Source organism: Xyrauchen texanus, chromosome 43 (assembly GCF_025860055.1).
Source record: "Xyrauchen texanus isolate HMW12.3.18 chromosome 43, RBS_HiC_50CHRs, whole genome shotgun sequence".
Classification (NCBI taxonomy): Eukaryota; Metazoa; Chordata; class Actinopteri; order Cypriniformes; family Catostomidae; genus Xyrauchen; species Xyrauchen texanus.
The window spans coordinates 21523960-21545852 of NC_068318.1; the positions used below are offsets into that span (position 1 = coordinate 21523960).

The window sequence follows — 21893 nt, forward strand, 5'->3', positions numbered from 1 at the left end:
GGTAAATATACTGTCACTCTCTCAGCATGCAGCAATAATAGAAACCCTCTCGCAGCTGTGGTAATTCGTTTATTAAAACTAATTCCAGGGTAATAAAACACAAAGCATGATGTTATAAACTTGCACTTCATATTAAAAAATCATTACATAAAAAAGTTAGCTAGATTTACACTGCTAAATAAGGCGGAACTGCGTCATAAGATCTATTGGATTTCAAAAAAAGCACATTGGACCCGCCTCTCTAAAACTCTCATTGGTCAACGAATGCCTACGTCAGACAGAGTACATTGCGGCAAAAGTTTAAATGTTCTGAACTTCTGGTTATATGAGGGAGCGTTCAATTTGGAAACCCTTTACCCTCTCTTCCTTCCATAACATCAACGTTTAAATCAACGCATTTGCAGCATTCCCTCTGATGTATCATAAACTCTAGTGTGTAGGCGGTTCAAAAGTGTCCAACACTCCGACTCGAAATGAGCCGAGAACCTGGAGTAATGTGACCTTAGAACTAGTGTCTGTGCCAATACTTCTTTGCAATCACGATTGGCTACGACCAGTTTTCAGACTTAACGATCCCATTGCATATGTATTAACACGTTTGCTATTATTATTTGTATTTCTAATATAATACAGACTCTCAGATTCAGTATATTGTTCATTTATAAATTAAAAAATAATGTAAATTATAATTTTTATGCTATTTTTCATTTTTTTTGTGGATTAAGATTCGACAGAATATATGTATCATCTATATAGGCCACACAACAAGTCCCTGTCAACAATTATTATCATTTCATTATTATCATTTCACAACCTCTAGCTCTTGTTCTTTTCTTTGTGGTTTTTTTTTCTTCTTCTTCTGTAATTGCTTCCAATTCTAAAGCAAAAATGTTGACATTAATAAAAAGAAACGTTTTCGAGTCAACAGTATTCTGATCACCTATACAGTGAAATTAACCGCTCGAAAGAACCGGCCCGAGGAAATGAATCGGATTTCCCATCATTACTTGGACTACATCAACAGGAGCATTAAAAACTACAAATAGTCGCGCAGTCGTTAAGTTCCCCTAATTAACGTGGTCCAATCAGATCCGTTCTTACTTCCACGACTGACTAGTCGCGCGCACTAGTTTTCACGTGGTCCAATCAGCGCACTCCATTTAGAGTAAAGGGGCGGGACTTACTGCTGGGCGATCAGCAATTCACTTGCCGTGCTGGGAGCTGTGTGGATCCAATGAGATCACGCCGCGTTCCCGGCCCAATGTGCTAGAACGAGCCGGTGATTGCATGAGAAAAATCAAGCAACCGAGGCGGTGTGTTCACAGAGCATTGCTGTTGTTTAATGCCGTCTTTTTAGACACCTGATAAATACGATCAGCAAAGAAATTAGGGCAGCAAAGGCGCCTCTAAAATATTACTGCTCAGGTGTCAGGAGGGGTTTGTCAGTCAGCTGGAACCAGCATAAAACTTGATCAGGCAGATGGTAAGTGCAGTTCCGCGTCACTTTCCTTGGGGGATGTGAGAGTGTATTGCATGTGTGAGTTCATATTTAAAAAAAAAGGGTGGTTGCGTATGTTCAGAAATGCAGGATGTGATATGAGTTGCTTGTTCGTGTCTGTGTTGATTTAATCTTGTAAATAAACCAATCAGCTAAATTGACTTTGTTTTATCCATTTGAGAAATATAAGTTGTTATGGTTACTCTGCAATATTAACTAGTTAAATTGACAGTTTGACATAGCCATGATGCTCAAAGCACCATCACAGTCCAGCATACGTCATAAAGACAGTGCAGCTAGAAGTTTCCACACTTGCATATTGACGACATGTGAATCAGCTGTGAAAATAAACTCAATCAAGAGGGAACTTTCAATGTAAACATGAGTTTAAAGAAAATAAAATATATCTACTCAAGAACGCATCCCTTGTCAATGGAGTCTGACAGAAACTGGACCATATAGTCTGTCTGTCCTTCAGTAAAGCTCTTCACCACTGTATTTACATCCACGTGCTCTCAGGCTTTGTCTCAGACTTGTGGGAGGGACCGAGTCAATAGGATATACAGCATGTTCTAATAATGCATGCCTTTCCATGGTGCACACCTTTGACACCAACAGCCTGTCTCCGCCTACAGATCCTTATATTGTACTTTTAATTATTTCATATCAGGAGGGTGATTAAATAAAGTTCCATTTTAGTAGTAGTATGAAAAGTGATATGGTAGACATAATTGAAAGGAACCTGTACACTTTCCCTTTTTTATAGAGTACAGACCTGTTATAGTTGCATGGTGACCTTTTGCCTGCCTGCTGTTTAACCGGTCTTCATGGATCTTCTCTGCAGGTCACAATGAGGGAAAAGCTGTCATTATGGTTTCTTTTATGCCTAACATTAGGACTCCTGCCTTCCCAAACAGGTAAATGTGACATACAAATAGGATTACAATCTTTTTTTTTTTTTTATCCCCTTTTCTCCCAAATTCCCACTACTTAGTAAGTCCTTGTGGTGGCACGGTTACTCGCCTCAATCCGGGTGGCGGAGCACAAGTCTCAGTTGCCTCCGCTTCTGAGACCGTCAATCCGCACATCTTATCACGTGGCTCGCTGTGCGTAACACCTAGGAGACTCGCAGCATGTGGAGGCCATGCACAATTTACCGCGCACCCACATTGAGCGCGAGAACCACTAATCACGACCACCAGGAGGTTACCCCATGTGAGTTTACCCTGCCTAGCAACCGGGCCAATTTGGTTGCATAGGAGACCTGGCTGGAGCACACCCTGGATTCGAACTTGTGACTCCAGAGTTGGTAATCAGCGTCAATACTCGCTGAGCTACCCAGGCCCCCTCAAATAGGATTATAATCTTATATTGGATGTAAATTTCCTTTGTGCACCAGGATGATCATTTGTTTACCTAAATCCGCACTTATCCTTTGAAGTATGAAACCTCCGTTTCCAGTTTCCTAACATCATCGATTTCCAAAAAATTTGTTTACAGAGTGCGTTTTTAGTGTGGGAAAATGCTGACACAGTGTGGATTGAAGGCATCAACGTAACTAAATCAATGTCTTCTAATAACACAACTGAGGACCTAGAGTTTTTGTATAAAGGGATAGTTCACCCAAAAATGAAAATTCTCATCTTTTACACAACCTCATGACATTCCAGATGTGCATGACTTTGCTGAACACAAACAAATATTTATAGAAGAATATCTCTGCTATGTAGGTCCATAAAATGCAAGTGAATGGTGATCAAAACTTTGAATCTCCAAAAAGCACACAAAGGCAGCATAAATGTAATCCACATGACTCCAGTGGTTTAATCCATATCTTCAGAAGTGAAATGATAGGTGTGAGTGAGAAACAGATCAATATTAAAGTTCTTTTTTTACTTTACTTGGTGCTATGCATGAAGAATGCAAATTGCCAAAAAAAAAAAATATATATGTGAAAGTGGAGATTTACGGTATAAAAAAAAATTGTTTCTCACACACACACACCTATAATATCGCTTCAAAAGACATGGATTAAACCACTGGAGTTGTATGGATTACTTTCATGCTTTGTACTTTTTGAGCTTCAGAGTTCTGGCCACCATTCACTTGCATTGTGCATGATATTCTACCTTTATGGTTTTAGACAGTCTCTTATTATCTTTCTTAGTGGGATTTCTCTAGCTAAATTCAAATCATCAATTATGTCATTTTTGTTTTGTAGAATCAGTTGCCGTGATGTCTGTGGACTTGGGCAGTGAATGGATGAAAATTGCTATAGTTAAACCTGGTGTGCCAATGGAGATCGTACTCAACAAGTAAGTCATGGAACAGAATGAAACTTCATGAGGCTAAAAACTGTCCTATGGATTTAAAACAGAATAATATGGAATTATGGTATCATATCATGTTAGAATTATGTTCCTACTCCATGTTATGATACCACATTGCAGTCATACAATAAAGAAATTGTAGTTTCAGAGTGAATTTTCTCGTTTTACTGCAGTGTGACATTTAGCTTTTTACCACAGGGAGTCCCGGCGGAAAACTCCAGTTGCTGTGTGTTTAAAGGAAAATGAGAGGCTTTTTGGAGACAGTGCTTTAGGAGTGGTGAGACATTTTACCCCTTAATGTCTTTTATTTAAAACAATTATTACTATGAATCATCTGCCTTCTATTGCTTTTCAAGTAGTCAGGGACTGATAGATCGGCCAGGATGACTAATCAGCCAATTTTTGGCCATTTTGCAATTATCTGCATCAGCCTATAACCGTGTTTGCTTGGCTGATTAACAGAAGTGTCAACTTTCCCCTTGTCAGTTCCAAAATCTACAAATAGATCTGTCAGTGGATTTTTCAATAGGTAATCAACACTTCTTGTTTTCAAGTTCTTCTTTTTCTTTTTTTCTCCATTTTAAGCAATTTAGAGTAAATATTGCATAATATAAGTGGGGGTTTTTTTTCACTTAAGAAAATATGTACATCTGATTTGCTATTGTTAAATTGTATTATGCTATTAAAATTTGTATTGATTTATTATGTGAAATATGGAACAAACAAAACGTATACACACAGAATCAACTTAACTCCAATTATTTCCCCCATCCCTCCCCGTCCCTCAACAAATATCCCTGTGGTCAAAGCCTAAATTACACCATGCACACATATAAGCAAACAAGCAAAAGAAAATAGAAAAATCATCAAAAAAGAGAAAAGAAATAATTCCACAAAGAATAAAATTTACAAGTACCACCACAATTCTGTTTCACTCCACAAGGTCCTCACTGAGAGCCTTCCAGAATGGCCAAATACCTATCCTATTTCTTACCATATGCTTCTATTATGCCAAGCTGTTTATACTGTATGACATCTTTTCAAATGGTAGGTGTCTTTTAAACCAAGTATAAACAATCTAGAGGGAGTCCAGTAAAAATGATGCAAAATCTTAAACCGAATAAGGCGTACCCTTGCATCCCTAGATGTAGTTTTAGCAATTTTTAAAAATTGTTTCCCACACCTCATCCTCCAATACCAAGGTCAAATCTCTTTCCTATAACCTCTTATGAGCTATTAAGGCTCCATCACCAAGACTCTGAATTAATGAGGAATAATGCACTGACACTTCATGCCCCTTTCCAAAGGCTGAGAGCACCATACAGAGGGTGTCAGCAGCTTTAGGGTGCTGTGTACTACCACCAAAAATGGTACAAAGTAGATGGCATAACTGTAAATACTTGAAAAATTGTGAGCTAGAAATCCCACATTTCTGGGTTATATTTTCAAATGATCTCAAAGCTTCATTTTCATTAAGGTCACCAAGTGTAGCAGCACCCCTCTCAATTCATTCTTGCCAGCAAAAAGAGGACCTGTTAATACATCATTTGGGGCTACTCCATATGCTTGAAATATTTAGGCATCAAAATTTATCATAAAGGAAACCTTTGTCCATACTGCATTGAAGTGTGAAATAATGGGATGCATTTTTACTTTCTAGGCGATTTGATAAACGGACTGCTTGTTCAATGTTGTACAAGGGAGGGGCTCTTTCAGGTAGACAAACATTTGGTGTGGCCTAAACCAACTTTGTCAATTGGTCTATGTAACTTACTGAAATGCAAACGAGGTAGTTTATCATTCCAGATTCTATCAAATTGTTTAATATAAGAAAGAGGAACTTTTAAAGGGAGAGACTGTTGAAGATAATTGAAATTGGGGATGCAATTCATTTTTGTATCATTGACCTGCCATAGACAAATGTATTGAAGCCCACCTATCCATATAACATGAGAACCTTTTCATGAATGGATCAAAATTAACTAACTAAATCTCTCACATTTGCTGGAACTAAAATGCTTAAATACCTAATGACTTGCTTGGACCATTTAAAGGCACCAGGTTGGATAGCTGTGGCAGGGCAATATGCTGTCTGAGCAAGAGCTTCCGATTTAGACCAATTCACCCTATATCCTGAACATTTGGAGAAAGAATTACAAATTCTATGGAGGCTAAGCATATATCTACTAATGACTGAGATAAATAATAATATATCATCTGCGTAGAGTAGAAGTTTATGCACCACACCTACAACAATACCAGGAAAAATGTCCTCTTTTCTTATTGCAGCTGCTAATGTTTCAACAATAAAGAAGAAAGGACAGCCTTCCCGGGTTCCTCTAACAAGAGAAAGAAATCTGAAATGAACCCATTAGTTTGCACTGCCGCTACCAGTTGATTATAAACTTAATCCACCCAATGAAAGTGTTCCCAAATCTGTAAATTTCCAAAATCTTAAAAAGATAGTCCCATTCCACCCTTTCAAATGCCTTTTCTGCGTCAAGTGAGATGGCAGTGATTGGTGATCATTCGCTACTGACCACATGATATTTAAAAATCTAATATTATCAGAAGAACTACGACCCATATAAACGCCACTTGATCTATATGTATAATAGATGTAATGGCTCCACTTAATCAATTAGCCAGAATTTTAGACAATGTTTTTACATCTAACTGGAAAATCAGCGATAACTTTTACATTAATTTGAGTCTTAATCATTTTTAAGAATGAGACTGATCAGGGCTTGCATCTTGGTTAGCGGTAGTTTACCTTTAATGACTCTGTGTTAACTTCTAACATAAGAGGAGCCAGTTCTGTGACATAAGATCTAAAAAATGATGCGGCAAAACCATCTGGCCCTGGTGCGTTACCTGTTGGCAAGGCTTTAATACCTCAACAAACTCCTCCAAAGTAATTTCTGAGTCAAGATATTATTTTTGATAATTCGTCAATTTAGGAAGTTCTAATGGCTCTACGAAGTTGCTATATCCTTATCAGTGTACATGGAACTATAAAGATTTAAATATAATTATTTAAAGGCTTTTTTAAATATCTGTGGCAGAAGTAAATGTATTTTCTCCAGAAGTCTTCCCCGAAGGAATGGTGGGGAAAAAAAAAAAACTTTTTTTAATTTTTTTTTATCTGGTTTTATGTATTTGGCAAGAAGTCTCCCTTCCTTGCCCCCAACTCAAAGTATGTCTGTCTTGCCCTGAATAACAAAAACTCTACCTTACGTGACAAAATAGTATTGTACCTATACCTTAGCTGAGTCAACTCTCTAATTCCATTGGATGACATTCAGCGCTTCAGCTCTGTTTCAGCACTTTTAATACTCTTTTTTTTATTTTTATTTTTATATTTTTTTTTTTTTTTTTTTCCAATTTTATGAATTTTTGATCTCTTTAATGAATGAGGCATATTGTATTATCCGCCACCTAGTTAAATTGTATTATGTTTATCAGCATTCGGCCATCGCCCATCCTGCTCTTTAGATATTGGCATCAGCAATTGGAAAACCCATATCCATCGACTGCTAATATCTGTCATTTACAGTTTCTTTGTCTCCAACTCCAATCTATTCTGTTAGATTGTAACAGTGGTTCATGGATTCCATTGACTCAATGTTTTAATTATTTCAGGCTGTTAAAAACCCTAAAGTGGTTTACAGATTCCTCCAGAGCATTTTGGGAAAGACTGTGGACAACCCACAGGTGGCACAGTATCAGAAGCACTTCCCTGAGCACCAGCTGCAGAGAGATAACAAAAGAGGAACAGTGTATTTCAAATTTTCAGAGTAAGTAATGGAGCAGATGCTTTCACTATACATGCACGCACTTTCTAGTTGCAAGAAAGTTTTAATACTGTCTTTGTTTTGGACATCCAGGGAGATGCAGTATACTCCTGAGGAACTTTTGGGCATGGTTTTGAACTACTCCCGTGGTCTAGCTCAAGACTTTGCAGGTTTGATTATTTGATTAGTACCTCAAACATTGCAACTACCTTTTTGATTTTTGCAGATTCTGTTTGTAATTCTGTTTTCCTCATCACAGAACAGCCCATAAAAGATGCAGTAATCACAGTGCCTGCCTATTTTAATCAGGCAGAACGCAGGGCAGTCCTGCATGCTGCCCAAATAGCGGGTCTAAAGGTCCTTCAGCTTCTCAATGATAATACAGCTGTGGCTTTGAACTATGGAGTCTTTAGGAGGAAGGACATCAACTCTACTGCTCAGGTACTACTGAGAAAATGTAACTGGTGTGTTTTTTTTTTTTTTTTTGTAATTTTGTTTTTTTTACTTTCCAATTTTTTAATTCCATAGTGTAAGAAATGACAGAAAACAGGAAAAGCTCAATTTTATTCACCTTCATCCATCGCATGATATCTGTCTTAAAGGGGTAGTTCACCCAAAAATGAAAACTTTCATAAGTTACTCATCCTCATGCCATCCCAGGTGTGTATGACTTTTTTTTTATTCTGCAGAACACAAAGATTTTGTTGGTCCATACAATGCAAGTGAATGGTGACCAGAACTTTGAATCTCCAAAAAGCTCCAAGGCAGCATAAAAGTAATCCATAAAACTCCAATGGTTTATTCCATGTCTTTAAGCAATCTAACCAGTTTGGGTGAGAACAGACCAAAATATAACTCCTTTTTCACTATAAATCTTGCCCTCGCCAGTCTACTTGGAAATTGTTATTTCAAGTTCGATTACACATCCTAGCACCATCTAGCGCTCTGCGCATGCCTTAAGCACTAGGAAGTGTAATTGAGCTTGAAATCATGATCATGCCTAGAGACTGTAATGTCAAGGTATACGGTGAAAAGGTTATGTTTTGGTCTGGTCTCACCCAAAACTGATTGGATCGCTTCACAAGACATGGATTAAACCACTGGAGTATTTTATGCTGCCTTATTGATCTTTTTGGAGCTTCTACATTTTGGTCACCAATCACTAGCATTGGATGGATAAACAGAGCTGAGATATACTTCTAAAAATCTGGGATGGCATGAGGGTAAATAAATTAATACAAAATATAAATTTGGGGGTGAACCATTTCTTTAAGTGATTATTGGAAGTTAACAAGTTTTTGTCATGTAGGTTTACTTGTTTTTAACATTATTATTATGGTTTTATTTTAACAAGTATTTTATAGCAACTAGCAAAATATTGATAAATGTAAGTGGAATTTGACTAGATTTTGATCATAAATATTCTGTTTTTTGTTGTTGTTTTTTTTCTGTAGAATGTGATGTTTTATGATATGGGATCAGCCAGCACAACAGCTACTATTGTCACATATCAGACAGTGAAGACCAAAGAATCCGCCAGTCAACCTCAGCTCCAGATCCGTGGAGTTGGGTTAGTCATGAATGTTTTTATCATGCATATCGAGTTGTGGCTATGCTGGCTAATGGAATACATGCACATTTAACACCTTAATACACATGACTCTTTGTTTTACTCTATTCAGGTTTGATAGAACGCTAGGTGGCTTTGAGATGGAGCTAAGGCTCCGAGATCATCTTGCTAATCTCTTTAATGAACAGAAGAAATCCAAGAAGGACGTGAGGGAGAACTTTCGCGCCATGGCAAAATTGCTTAAAGAGGCTCAGAGACTCAAGATTGTGCTGAGTGCCAATGCTGAACACACAGCACAGGTATTAAAAATCTTGAAAATCAATTTCTAGATCAATATTTAACAGCAAAATTGTTACATGAACATGTATGGTTACTCATCTCTTACAATAGCCATCTATAACACAACTGCTCATTTTTAACGCATATTTTATTTTTCTATATTTTAACGCATGCAGTTGGGTCCTAATGTCTGAGACACATTTAAAATCTAGTATTTTTTTGTCTGTACTAGTAATAATATTGGATTTTTTAGTGCATGACACATTTGCTGATCTGTCTCCCACTTTTAGTGACCTTGTTTAAATGGCGGTTATCAGATAGATGTATTTTCCTTGACATTATTTGAGATAAGGGGTTTGTTAGACTTTGTCACTTTTGTACTGTAAGCAGAAAACAAAGCTAGTATGCTAGACTTACTCTGACTTTTTGTGTGCTAGAATACATTGACTTATTTTTAGATTTTTATATGCTCTGTCCACATATGGGTGAAGGCTAGGTTTTGTCACATCTTATTCAAAACGTTCTCCTCTCTCTTCAGATTGAAGGTCTTATGGATGATATAGACTTCAAGGCAAAAGTGACTCGCTCTGAGTTTGAGGCCTTGTGTGAGGATCTGTTTGACAGAGTATCAGGACCTGTAAAGGAAGCATTAGCTGCTGCTGAGATGACCATGGTGATGGGCAATATACCATGATATTGGTCTTAAATGGTACCACTGACTGAAATATATATATACATATATATATACATTTAAAATAATCAAAAATATCTCCATATTCCTACAGGATGAGATTGAACAGGTTATTTTGGTTGGCGGATCCACCAGAGTGCCCAGAGTGCAGGATGTCCTTCTAAATGCTGTGGGAAAGTAGGTTTCTATGTTACAGTTCTACCTCCTGTTTAACCTGGAATGGATAATAACTAGTAATTAACAAGCGAGATACCATGGCCCAAATCTAAAAAAAAGATTATAAAAATCATAAAAATTATGATGACGTCTATTATAATAGAGTAGATGTTTCATTTAAAGGGGTCAAGACATGAGGAATCAAACTTTTCTTCATCTTTTGACTTAAGAGGTCATTGTACCTTAAAAACACAATAAGTTTCAGAACTCAAAACTTCCTCAATGCAAAAGAGCATTTGTTGAAACCAAGCTGACAAAACAACTCGTTCTTTACTTCCTCCACATTGTGATGTCACACTGTGCTAGACAATTGCATCTGACCACCTCCACAGCAACACATCAATGCCTAATTTACCTTATCACCTCCGTAGCCCCAGTCAAGACCAGAGAGACAATCATAACAGTGGCTGTTTACTGTGAAGTCTTAAAGGAGAAGCATCACCAAAACCGTGTTTTTGACAGAGGTTCAGAATGAGGGTGGAAAATGATCATGTTTTACAAATTTATGACTGTGTGCAAAATAACTTTGCCAATACTTTTGGCCACGGCTGTAGAATTAGTAGTGACATAAATTGTGTTTTGCAAGGTTTTCTGCTCCAGTTGTTGTGGTGTTGATTCACATTGTTTCTAGATTGTTGTGCAGAGTGATCAGATGCATTTTAAGTGCAAAAAGCTTCTTTGGCCAAAGAAATTAACTTTTTCACAAAAACCCAAATTTCATTGTTTTTTGGCCCTGGCACAAAATGACCTGCTAACATCATTTCACTAATCATATCAGCAGCACCTGGGAAAGTGGTAACGAGTACTAGTCAGGTGAAATCACTCTATTATTCTGATTGGATTATAAGAGCAGACTGATTGCTATAAAAGGAGGGAAGAAGTGCTTCCAATCATTGTGTACTTGTTAGCAATGGTTACCTCTAAAGAAAGACATGCAGCCATCATCACTTTGCATCAAAATGATCAAAGATATTGCACCTGAAAGAACCATTTACCGGATCATCAAGAATTTCAAGGAGAGAGGTTCAACTGCAGTGAAGTAGGCTTCAGGATGTCACAGAGTGTCCAGCAAGCGCCAGGACCGTCTCCTGCTGAGGAGTCCCCTATGGAATCGTGTCACCACTAGTACAGGGCTTGCTCAATATTGGCAGCAGGTTGGTGTGAATTCATCTGCACATACAGTGAGGCGAAGACTTTTGGACAATGGCCTGGTGTCTAGAAGGACAGCAAAGAAGCAACTTCTCTCCAAGAAAAACATCAAGGACAGTCTGAAATTCTGCAGGAAGTACAAGGTTTGGACAGCAGAATACTGGTGCAAATTTACTTTCTCTGAAGCCCCCTTCCGACTGTTTGGGACATCTGGAAAATCGATAGTCTGGAGAAGAAAAGCTGAACACTACCATGAGTCTTGTGTCATGCAAATGGTAAAGCATCATGAGACCATCCATATGTGGGGTTGCTTTTCATCCAAGGAAGTGGGCTCTCACAATTCTGCCCAAAAACACTGGCATGAATAAAGAATGGTATCAAAACATCCTGCAAGAGCAACTTCTCCCAACGATCCAGGAGCAATTTGGTGATGATCCGTGCATTTTGTCATGGAGCATCATGTCACAAGGCAAGAGTGATAATGAAGTGGCTCGGAGATCATTACATTTGAAATGTTTGATCCGTGGCCAGGCAACTCCCCGGATCTTAATCCCATAGAGAACCTGTGGTCAATCCTCACAAGGCGAGTGGACAGGCAGAAGCCCACAAATTGTGACCAACTCTGAGCACTAATAAGGCAAGAATGGATCGCCATCGAGTCTAAGATCTAGCATGCCAGAAGCTAAAATCCAGCATGTGAATTGCAGAGGTTATGAAGAACAAGGGTCAACACTGTAAATATTGACTCTTTGCATATAATGTTTTTGCCAATAAAAGCCTTTAAAACTCATGAAATGCTTATCTTTTTCCAGTATATCATAGAAACCAAGAAAAAAATAATCTACAAATACTGAAGCAGCAAACTTTGCAAAACACAAAATTGATGTCACTGCCAATACTTTTGGCCACCGCTGTATAAGTGAACCTCAAGAATCATATTAAAATAATTAAAAAGGCATGTCATGACTCCTTTTTAATGCGGCTTGCCTTTTTTCCAGAGAGGAACTGAGCAAGAACATTAACGCAGATGAGGCTGCTGCAATGGGTGCCGTCTATCAGGCTGCTGCACTCAGCAAAGCCTTCAAAGTCAAAACTTTCCTAGTCAGAGATGCTGCTGTGTTTCCCATTCAGGTAAGAGAGTGAAGACATTAACTGGGTTTCCATCCATGAATTACTTTGTGCATTTTGGGATATTGCATAAAAGCTGCTTGATGGAAACGCCAAGATGCAAATAAAATCTCAAATGCACATCAAAAACGTATACGCTTAATCAAAAACACATTTACCAACTAAACTCCTATTGAATTTATTTGGAATACAAGATGTGCATCAAGAAAGTCATGTGACTGAATAATTGTTCTTAACTGGGCTAACCAGTGGAGTGGATCTAAATGTTGCTCTGATCATTTGGAAATAAGTGTCCTGAAAATCCACAGCCTGCATAGTTGCAGAGAAAAATAAATGGAATACAAGCTTTAATTGTGTGGAAAAGCAGGTTTATTGACACTTGAAATATATTGAATAGATCTGCACAGCAAAGACATAAGGAGGAATGCACACACCTAGTGCTCCCAGTCATTAAACAAGTTATTCTCATTAAACAAGTTATTCAGACTGTTTTGTCTTTGTGCTATAAACTGTGCAAATGTTGTTAATAAAGGTGTCACAGTGGCTACAATTTCTCCAGAAGTGACTATTTAGTTTTTTGAACACACCGTATAGAAACAATATAGTTTTTGTTTAAATTTAATTTGCAACTTTGATGGAAACATAGCTAATGAGCCTGCCTTGTGCTCTTGACTAACTCCATATCCAATCAGATCATTTGAAATTTCTCAGAAATGCTTTGTGTCTCTTCTCAGGTTGAATTTAGTCGTGAGGCAGAGGAAGAGGATGGTGTGAAGACGATGAAGCACAACAGACGTGTTTTGTTCCAGAGAATGTCCCCATATCCCCAGAGGAAAGTCATCACGTTTAATCGCTACACAGATGACTTTGTCTTCCACATAAACTATGGAGACCTCAGTTTCCTCAGTGAACAGGACCTGAAGTAAGTGAACTGTCTAAATTAGTTCACACTACTCAAATATTTGGTATTGTATTTATATATGGGTTCCCAGAAAAACCCAGAAAGTTTAGTTAGCTCTCTCTATTTCTGTTCCTCAGAGTGTTTGGCTCTCAGAATTTTAAAACAGTGAAACTGTCTGGAGTTGGCAGCAGCTTTAAGAAGCATTCCGATGCTGAATCGAAGGGAATTAAAGCCCATTTCAACATGGATGAGAGTGGAGTGCTAATTCTAGATCGGGTTAGTGCACTAGTTTGGGTTTACATGAGGGTATCGAGGATGCTTTTCCATTTTGTTAGCAGTACAGTAAATGAAGAACTGAATTCTTCACTTTTCAGGTGGAGTCAGTGTTTGAGACCTTTGTGGAGGAGGAAGAGTCTACACTCACAAGTAAGATTTGTAAACATGCCATTTTTATGTTGTTGTTGGTCTGAAGATTTATCTAAAATCGGGTTGTTCTAATAAAGATGTTTGCAATGGAAATGGATACGTTTGTGCACTGTCACTCATTCAAATTTTTTGTTGAATCGCAGAGCTTGGGAACACCATTTCCAGCCTGTTTAGTGGTGGCAACTCAGACCCCAGTCAAAATCTCACAGAACCAGTTGCGGTAAACTGTTTGCTGATGCTCTTGCCATGAAAACGGACAGATTGAAGTGCATTTTGTTTGGATTGGAACTTGTCATTTGGTTACACGGTATTTTGTAATTCTTCAGGATGAAGAGGAAGTGACTGGGAAAGATCAGGAACAGGGTGAGAAACAGGAAGAGCCAGCGCAGGAGAAACCTGAGACGGAGGAGGGAAATGAGGGAGGGCCTCAGGCAGAGGAGCAGAAAGTTGACAATGAAGAGAAAGCGGAAACTCAGGTGAGATGATTGAGTTAATCATGTTGCTGGAGAGACACAGGATGATTATTGAACATCTGGGATTATGATGACTGCTCAAATTCTCTCCTTCCACCGTGTTATTCTCAAGATTATAATTAATCTTTTGCTGAAAAATATTCTAAATACAGATGCACATATATAGAAATATTTTAATACTGAAAGACATGGGAAACCTGGAAATAACAAGGAATTTTAAAATGTTGTTTTCAAGGCTTTATTTAATGCTCAATAAAATACTGTTATGCCTTGTAAGCAATCCCAAATATCATCATCATCCAATATTAAGCAATCAGTCTGATTTATTTATTTATATATATATATATATATATATATATATCCCATAGTGCATCCTGCTGCCAAATTTTCCCAATGTAAATTGTGCATCATTTACATGGGGAAAAATTGGCAGCAGGATTCCCTGGCCGTCCACATAATCTAAAAGAAAACGTGATTCATCAGACCACCTTCCGTTGCATTATAGGCGCTTTTGGCAGTGGACAAGGGTCAGCATGGGCACTCTGAGCGGTCTGCGGCTGCACAGCATGCTGCGATGTACTGTGTGTCCTGACACCTTTCTATCATGGCCAGCATTACGTTTTTCAGCTATTTTTGCTACATTAGCTGTTCTGACAGATTTGACGGGCTAGCCTTCTCTCCCCAGGCGCATCAGTGAGCCTTGTGCAACCATTACCCTGTTTCCGGTACACCAGTTGTCCTTCCTTGGACCTTTTTTTCTTTTTTTTTTTTTGGTAGGTACTAACCACTGCATACTGGGAATACTGCACAAGAGATGCCATTTTGGAGATGCTCTGACCCAGTCGTCTAGCCATTGTTATTAAATACAAGGGCCAATTTCTGTCCTGGGAATCAAACCCATAATCTTTCCATTGCTAACATCCAGTTGAACTAGAGGAACACCAGAACATCTGTAATTAAACTAATATATTGCTCTCAATTCCAACACAGGCAGAGAAGGAAACGGACAATGCTGAAAAACCTGAAGAGAAGTCCAACGGAGAGAAAACGGAAGAGAAAGAGGCAGACAAGAAAGCCAAACCACATAAAAAGAGCAAAATATCAGAGGACATCGCAGTAGAGCTTGAGGTGAACGATGTTCTCGATCCAAGCACAGATGAAATGGAAGTGTCCAAAAAGAAGTAAGTGTTTCTCTGCTCTAGGCATTGAATTAATTCACAGAGCAAGAGAGAAGAAAATGGGATAGTGTGTAGTAACTGAAGATTTCCTTGACGTATGTCTAAAGAGTACTAAGTGTTCCTCCCTCGTATCAGACTGCAAGACCTCACCGACCGGGATCTGGAGAAACAGGAGAGAGAAAAGACCCTGAACAGCCTGGAGGCTTTTATCTTTGAGACGCAGGTACAATGAAGCTCTCCACTTCCATTTCCAGTTTTTTGGCGGTGACTCACAGATCCTATGGCATGATAATGACGAAAATGTCTTTGTCCAGAGAATAACATGAGCATCTATGCATAAGATGTTTATTTGCAGAGAAATCTGTAGAGGGCTTAAGGCTCTGTAAAGAGAGCATTTTAAAAGGAAGATACAGCTATTATCAGCTTGGTTTATTTTAATGCAAAATAGATTTCCATCGTATAATTGGGAAAATTAGTTAATTGTTTGCAAGGTGAGCTTACTTGCACTGACAGCATTGACTTGAACTTAATAGGATGTCCTTTTTGCAAAATGTAACAGTTGTGCTGTAATTGTAATATTTGCCTACTGAACTGTCATTGGCCATTTCTTTTTGTGATTGGTCACAAAAATTTGATTTATCCATCTACATTGCATGTTACGTTCTATGTATGGGTTGACTGTGTGGTATTACAACTTTACTAACTATCGTTTTACCTAATACATAAAGCTTAAAGAGTCAGTGTGTAATATATTTGCCACTGGCAGCACCAAGTACATTCAAAAATAGAATCAAACTTGTTTCCTGAACACTCCATCAGTCTTCTATTGTTCGAACCCAGTCCCACTCCATACACTCAGCATTTGTTGAGCGGTTTCAGCCAGTTTATACCTTGAAAGTGCCACGCTTTCTGAGGAAATCAACCTAGGAATGGTGAATGGACTTTCACCCACATAAAATTGGAATAACAAAGTATTTTAACATTGTAAAATATACACAACCTTTAAGCACTGTTATTTTGCTGCCTTGCAAGCACTGTTATTTCCTTAAGGCAATTTAAATCTATTTTTTTATTCCCCCCCTCTCTCTGATCATCTAGGATAAGCTGTATCAGGATGAGTACCAGGCTGTAGTGACTGAAGAGGAGAAAGATCAGATCTCAGGGAAGCTCAGCGAGGCATCTAACTGGATGGATGAAGAGGGTTACACTGCTAGCACTAAGGAGCTGAAAGAAAAACTGTCTGAACTGAAGAAGCTTTGCAAAGCCATGTTCTTCAGAGTGGAGGAGAGGAAGAAATGGCCTGACAGATTGGCAGCTCTAGACAGCATGCTAAACCACTCCACCATTTTCCTCAAGTGAGTTAGAGCTCAGAAGCATTTTTCATAAACTGAGGATTCCTTCAATAGAAACATGACAACTGGTTAATGCTATTAATCTGTAAGACATTTTTTTTTTATTAACAAAATAGTGTAACTCATTACATTTTAAAAAGTTACATTCTCTCAAACTAATCAGTTCCATGGTGCATAGATTAGCCCACATGTTTCATACAATTTGAGCCCAGGTGCTCATGTGAATGATGCAGATTTGAGTCCAGCCTGCAACATGTCTCGATTTCCTGTTAAGTCCCGATCAAGCAGATTTGCTCTGTTTAACATTAGGAAGTTTGGACCCTTCCTATCTGGGTCCTTATCCTTAACTCCTTGTCCAGGCTCTTGTTATATCTAGACTGGACTACTGCAATGCTCTTCTGGCAGGACTTCCTGCATGTACAGCCATCCCCATGCAATTTATCCAGAACACGATAGCATGATTGGTCTTCAACGTGCCCAAGAACGCGTTCTTCACCCCCCTCCACATCGAACTGCCCTGATTGCCAATGGTTACTCGCATCAAGTTCAAGCCATTGATTCTCATTTATGGGATAACCACTGTTCCGCTCCCCCATATCTATACTCGCTACTTTGACTATGTGCCCTCCAGAACCTTTTGAGCAGCGGGTGAGCATTGCCTCGTGGTGCCATCTCTTGACTTCAACTGTTCCTCACTGGTGGAATGACCTGCCAAACTCCACCCTAAACAAACATGTGACAAAAAATATGTATAATGTAATATATATTTTTTTATTGATCAAATACAAGGATTTGTAAAAAATAATTTAAAGCCAAAATGTTACCAATGAAGAAAAACTAATAAATGGTCAAATGAATAATTTTGTAATGTACCAAGTTAAAATGTCCACTGTATAATACACAGCATTAGATGGGAGAGGATCTTTCATATGTAAGCAAAAGGGACATAATAACTGAAATATACCCATATGAATCGATATCGCATCGAGAGCTTGTGAATTGGAATCAAATTGTGAAATCTGTATCAATACCCAAAACCCTAGTCTCTCACCTTCCTCTCTATTTGTGTTTATTGGAGCAATTTGCAACTTTGTATTACCACACTTCTCTTATTACCGGCTTCTTGCAATGAATCGCTTCTGTTGGATTCCTCCTATGTAAGTGGCTTTGGATAAAAAGCATCTGCAGAGTAAATAAATATAAGTCTTTGGTGTTGATCTAATAGAGGCAACAGATTAAACATAACATAAAGCATCACCTTGTTACTTACCTGGGCTGTTATTCACAGGAGTGCTAGACTGATTCCAGAAAATGACCAGATTTTCACAGAGGTGGAACTGAAGATGCTTGAGAAAGTCATTAATGAGACAATGGTGTGTAATGACTATTTTTATGACTTGATTTAAGTACTAATGTCTCTGCCCCCTTCCCCCATTAATGTAGGTCATTGTTCCATGACCTTTTGTGTATTCTTCAGTGGTTTAAATAGAAAAATCCCAATTTGTGTCATTTTAAGCTTTAACCTTTTTTTTTACCCAACAGACTTGGAAGAATGATACAGTAGCTGAACAGGAGAAATTGTCCCCCACAGAGAAGCCTGTCCTGCTCTCGAAAGACATTGAAGCTAAACTTTCCCTCCTAGATAGGGAGGTCAATTACCTGCTAAACAAAGCAAAGTTTGCCAAACCGAAGCCTAAACCTAAGCCTAAAGACAAGAACTCCACCTCCGCAGAGAACAGCAAAACAAACAGCACAGAAGATGCAGAGAAAGTTATCCCTCCCAAAAGTGAAGGTGAGATGATGACTATTTTTTTTAAAGTGAGAAAAAATATGATGGAAGTGCACATAGGTTGATATATTGACTGCTTGAGTTTATTTGATTAGATACACCTAATTATTAATGCTGTTTTTCTAATAAGCCAGTGGTGTGGCAGCAGTGCAATGCATACAATCATGCGGATACGGGTCAGAAGCTTCAGTTAATGTTCACATCAACTATCAGAATGGGGAAAAATGTGATTTCAACCATGGCATGATTTTTGGTGCTAGATGGGCTGATTTGAGTATTTCTGTAACTGCTGATCTCATGGGATTTTCTCGCACAACAGTCTCTTTACTCTTTACTCTTTACTTGAGTTTACTCAATGGTACTAAAAACATCCAGCGAGTGGCAGTTCTGCAGAGAGACACGTGGTTTATTTTTCTATTATTATTATTATGTTTACAATTGTTTTATGATCTAATTTGTTTTGGCATTTTTCCACCTTTGTCTTAGTGATTTTTATGTCACTGCAAAAAGTGCTGTAGAAAGTAAGAGAGGATAAAATGTTTGATTTGGTGTATGTATGTATATATATATATATATTTTTTTTTACCATTTTGTTATTTTCATTATAGTGTAATTTGAATATAGAAATCTTTTGGGTTTAATCTTTTTTTTCAATACATTAATTTAATTGTTCAAAATTGAACAGTAGATGTGTGTGCCGATACAATCACTATTAGATGCTCATTAGATACATTTTAAATAATACATACTTTCCCTATAATTTATCATGGCATATATCCAAATACTGATGAGTAACATTTTCTAAGCATACTGTATTAAAGGAGCATGTCCATATTTCTAATCTTCTAATTAATTATGGCATACAGTCCATTTACACCAAATTTAAATTAATGTGTTTATATCGCTGGTGCTTGAGGTAATTGACTATATAATAGGACGCAGACACTGCAATAACTGGAAAAGAACCTCCGAATTAAATTGTACTTGACCCAGCCTATTAGCATGTTTTGCACCTGATTTGCCAAACCCACTTGCACCTAGACTTGGCGCATTCTTGCTTATAAATACCAAAAATTCATGGCCATGCCCACTGACTTTGCGATTATGACTTCTAGCATAGCGCTGCACTTAGCACTAGCGCTCCTAAAATGGCTCCCCTGATGTATGAAATGAATTGTGCTTTCAGCTGAAGAGGTGAAGCCAGTGGAGGAGCCTCTGACTGCTGAAGAAAAAGAAGAAACTATTCTTGAACTAAATCCAGCCGAAAATACGGATGATACAGGTATAAATCTTAATCCCATAAATCTGTCAATGTGTGAAAATGTTCATTCAACAGGCTACACAAAACTAGCACTATGACCTAAAATGTATATCTAATTTTTGTAGTTGGCACTTTTGTGGGTGTGTGTACTGGACGCACACACACACACACACACACAGTACTTTGCAACATTTTTCACAAGTGCCTAAAACTTTTGCAGAGTGAGGATTCAAAAATAATGCCATAAATAGTTTTCATATATCAATTAACATCATACAAAGTATAAACATAAAGAAGCTGAATCAATATTTGGTGTGACAGACTTCGCCTTCAAAACAGCACCAATTCTCCTAGGTACTCCTGGACACCGTTTTCTTAGTTCTTGGCAGATAGGATGTTCTAAGCTTCTTGGAGAACTTGCCACAGTTCTTCTATCTATTTAGGCGGCCATAATTGCTTCTGTCTTTTCATATAATCCCATACTAACTTGATGTTGAGATCTGTGCTTTGTGGGGGCCATACTATCTTATGAATGGCTCCTTGTTACACTTCAATTCAATTGTATTTGCAAGAGGAATTTATATTAGGCACTGATATTTGCTACTGATACACTTAAAGCAGAATATATATAAAAATAACAGTGTTAAGACAAATATAATGTGCCTTCAAAGGCTTTTGCACAATAATATATTGTGTGCGTATATGTATTAATGTTTTTCCTTTTTTTTTATTTGCAGAATCAACAGAGAGCAGTCAATCTGAAAATCATGTGGGGGATGAATTATAACAACTGGAACAATTTTTTGTTGTATTTATTGACTCCGTTAATTGGGTCAAAATTCCGTTTTGTTTCCCCCCCCTCAACAAAACCTGGTGAAATTGGAACGGCTTGAAAAAAGACTGAAGGCGTATGTTTCAGTGGTACCTCTCTCAGTGACTCTGAGCCTAAACAAAAACACCAAACCAAACTTCAGCCTGTGTGCACTCTCCATTCACATTTAGTTTTGTTTCTTAATGATGAATTAATGATGATCTCCCTTTCATAAAATGTCCCCTTTTATCAGAGTCACAATTTAACAAAAATGGCACACTTGACCAAAGTAAACTTGTGTCCTTTCATTTATGAATGATATTTGCAAAGTTAAGTGGATCATCTGGAAGTGTGTTTTTAGTAGGGTTTGGTGTCCTCAATGACTCAAAATACTTTTTGCTTTGCTTTTGCGTCCAGAAATGTATACTGGAGATATGTGAATCAGAGGAAATGTGGAATTCCTGCTCAATTGTGACTCGTTAGCTTAACTGTGTAAAAAGTTTATTTTTTGCCAGCTCTTCCTCATAGTTTGTACTCAAACGCTGTGCTTTCATACCTGTGAATATCTTCAGACTCCAACTTCTACTTGAAACATCATCTGTATTTATGTACTTCAGTATGAGTGGTCTACTGCACTGATATCTATGGAATTTCACACATCACACACACGCATGAATTAAGGGTGTGTTTACCATCACTTTCACTGGTTCTCTGCAATGTACGTGTTCATTGTATTCCCTTTGCCAGTCTATGTGGAGAGAACAGTGTGATATGTGGGAGAGGATGGTTTCTAAACTGTTAATAAAGTCCCTTTTTAAAGAAAAAAAAAAACTTCTCTGCACATTGTATAATCTATTCATTGCTCTTTTGCTTTATTGAATGTGCATTTACATCAGTGAAACCGCTTTCGCACTAGTTGGCACTAGGTGTCCTCCCATTTATTTATAAGGTTTATGTAAAACCATAACATTTAGTGGAATTCCACAAATAGGTACTTTTAATTCTTATAGTAGATATATAAGTTTGGAATGAGGTACACAATTCTGT

At 37.9% G+C, this 21893-nt stretch overlaps 1 protein-coding gene across 2 annotated transcripts; it reads left to right on the forward strand.

The window, feature by feature from the left end:
• Positions 1-1222: 1222 nt before the first annotated feature.
• Positions 1223-21658, forward strand: hyou1 (hypoxia up-regulated 1). 2 transcript variants are annotated; one of them, XM_052116136.1, is made up of 24 exons: positions 1223-1483; positions 2265-2415; positions 3720-3813; positions 4027-4105; positions 7471-7625; positions 7716-7792; positions 7882-8063; positions 9077-9192; positions 9305-9491; positions 10010-10144; positions 10257-10339; positions 12526-12658; positions 13390-13577; positions 13694-13832; positions 13931-13982; positions 14126-14202; positions 14309-14458; positions 15446-15636; positions 15769-15856; positions 16732-16988; positions 18274-18358; positions 18528-18777; positions 19961-20056; positions 20773-21658. In XM_052116136.1, exons 2-24 carry the CDS (start codon positions 2349-2351, stop codon positions 20820-20822), a joined length of 2931 nt encoding a protein of 976 aa, XP_051972096.1. In that variant the 5' UTR covers positions 1223-1483; positions 2265-2348; the 3' UTR covers positions 20823-21658. The 2 variants fall into 2 exon arrangements, with proteins under 2 accessions (XP_051972096.1, XP_051972094.1); XM_052116134.1 differs by having other exon boundaries at positions 2343-2415.
• The last annotated feature ends 235 nt before the right edge of the window (positions 21659-21893 follow it).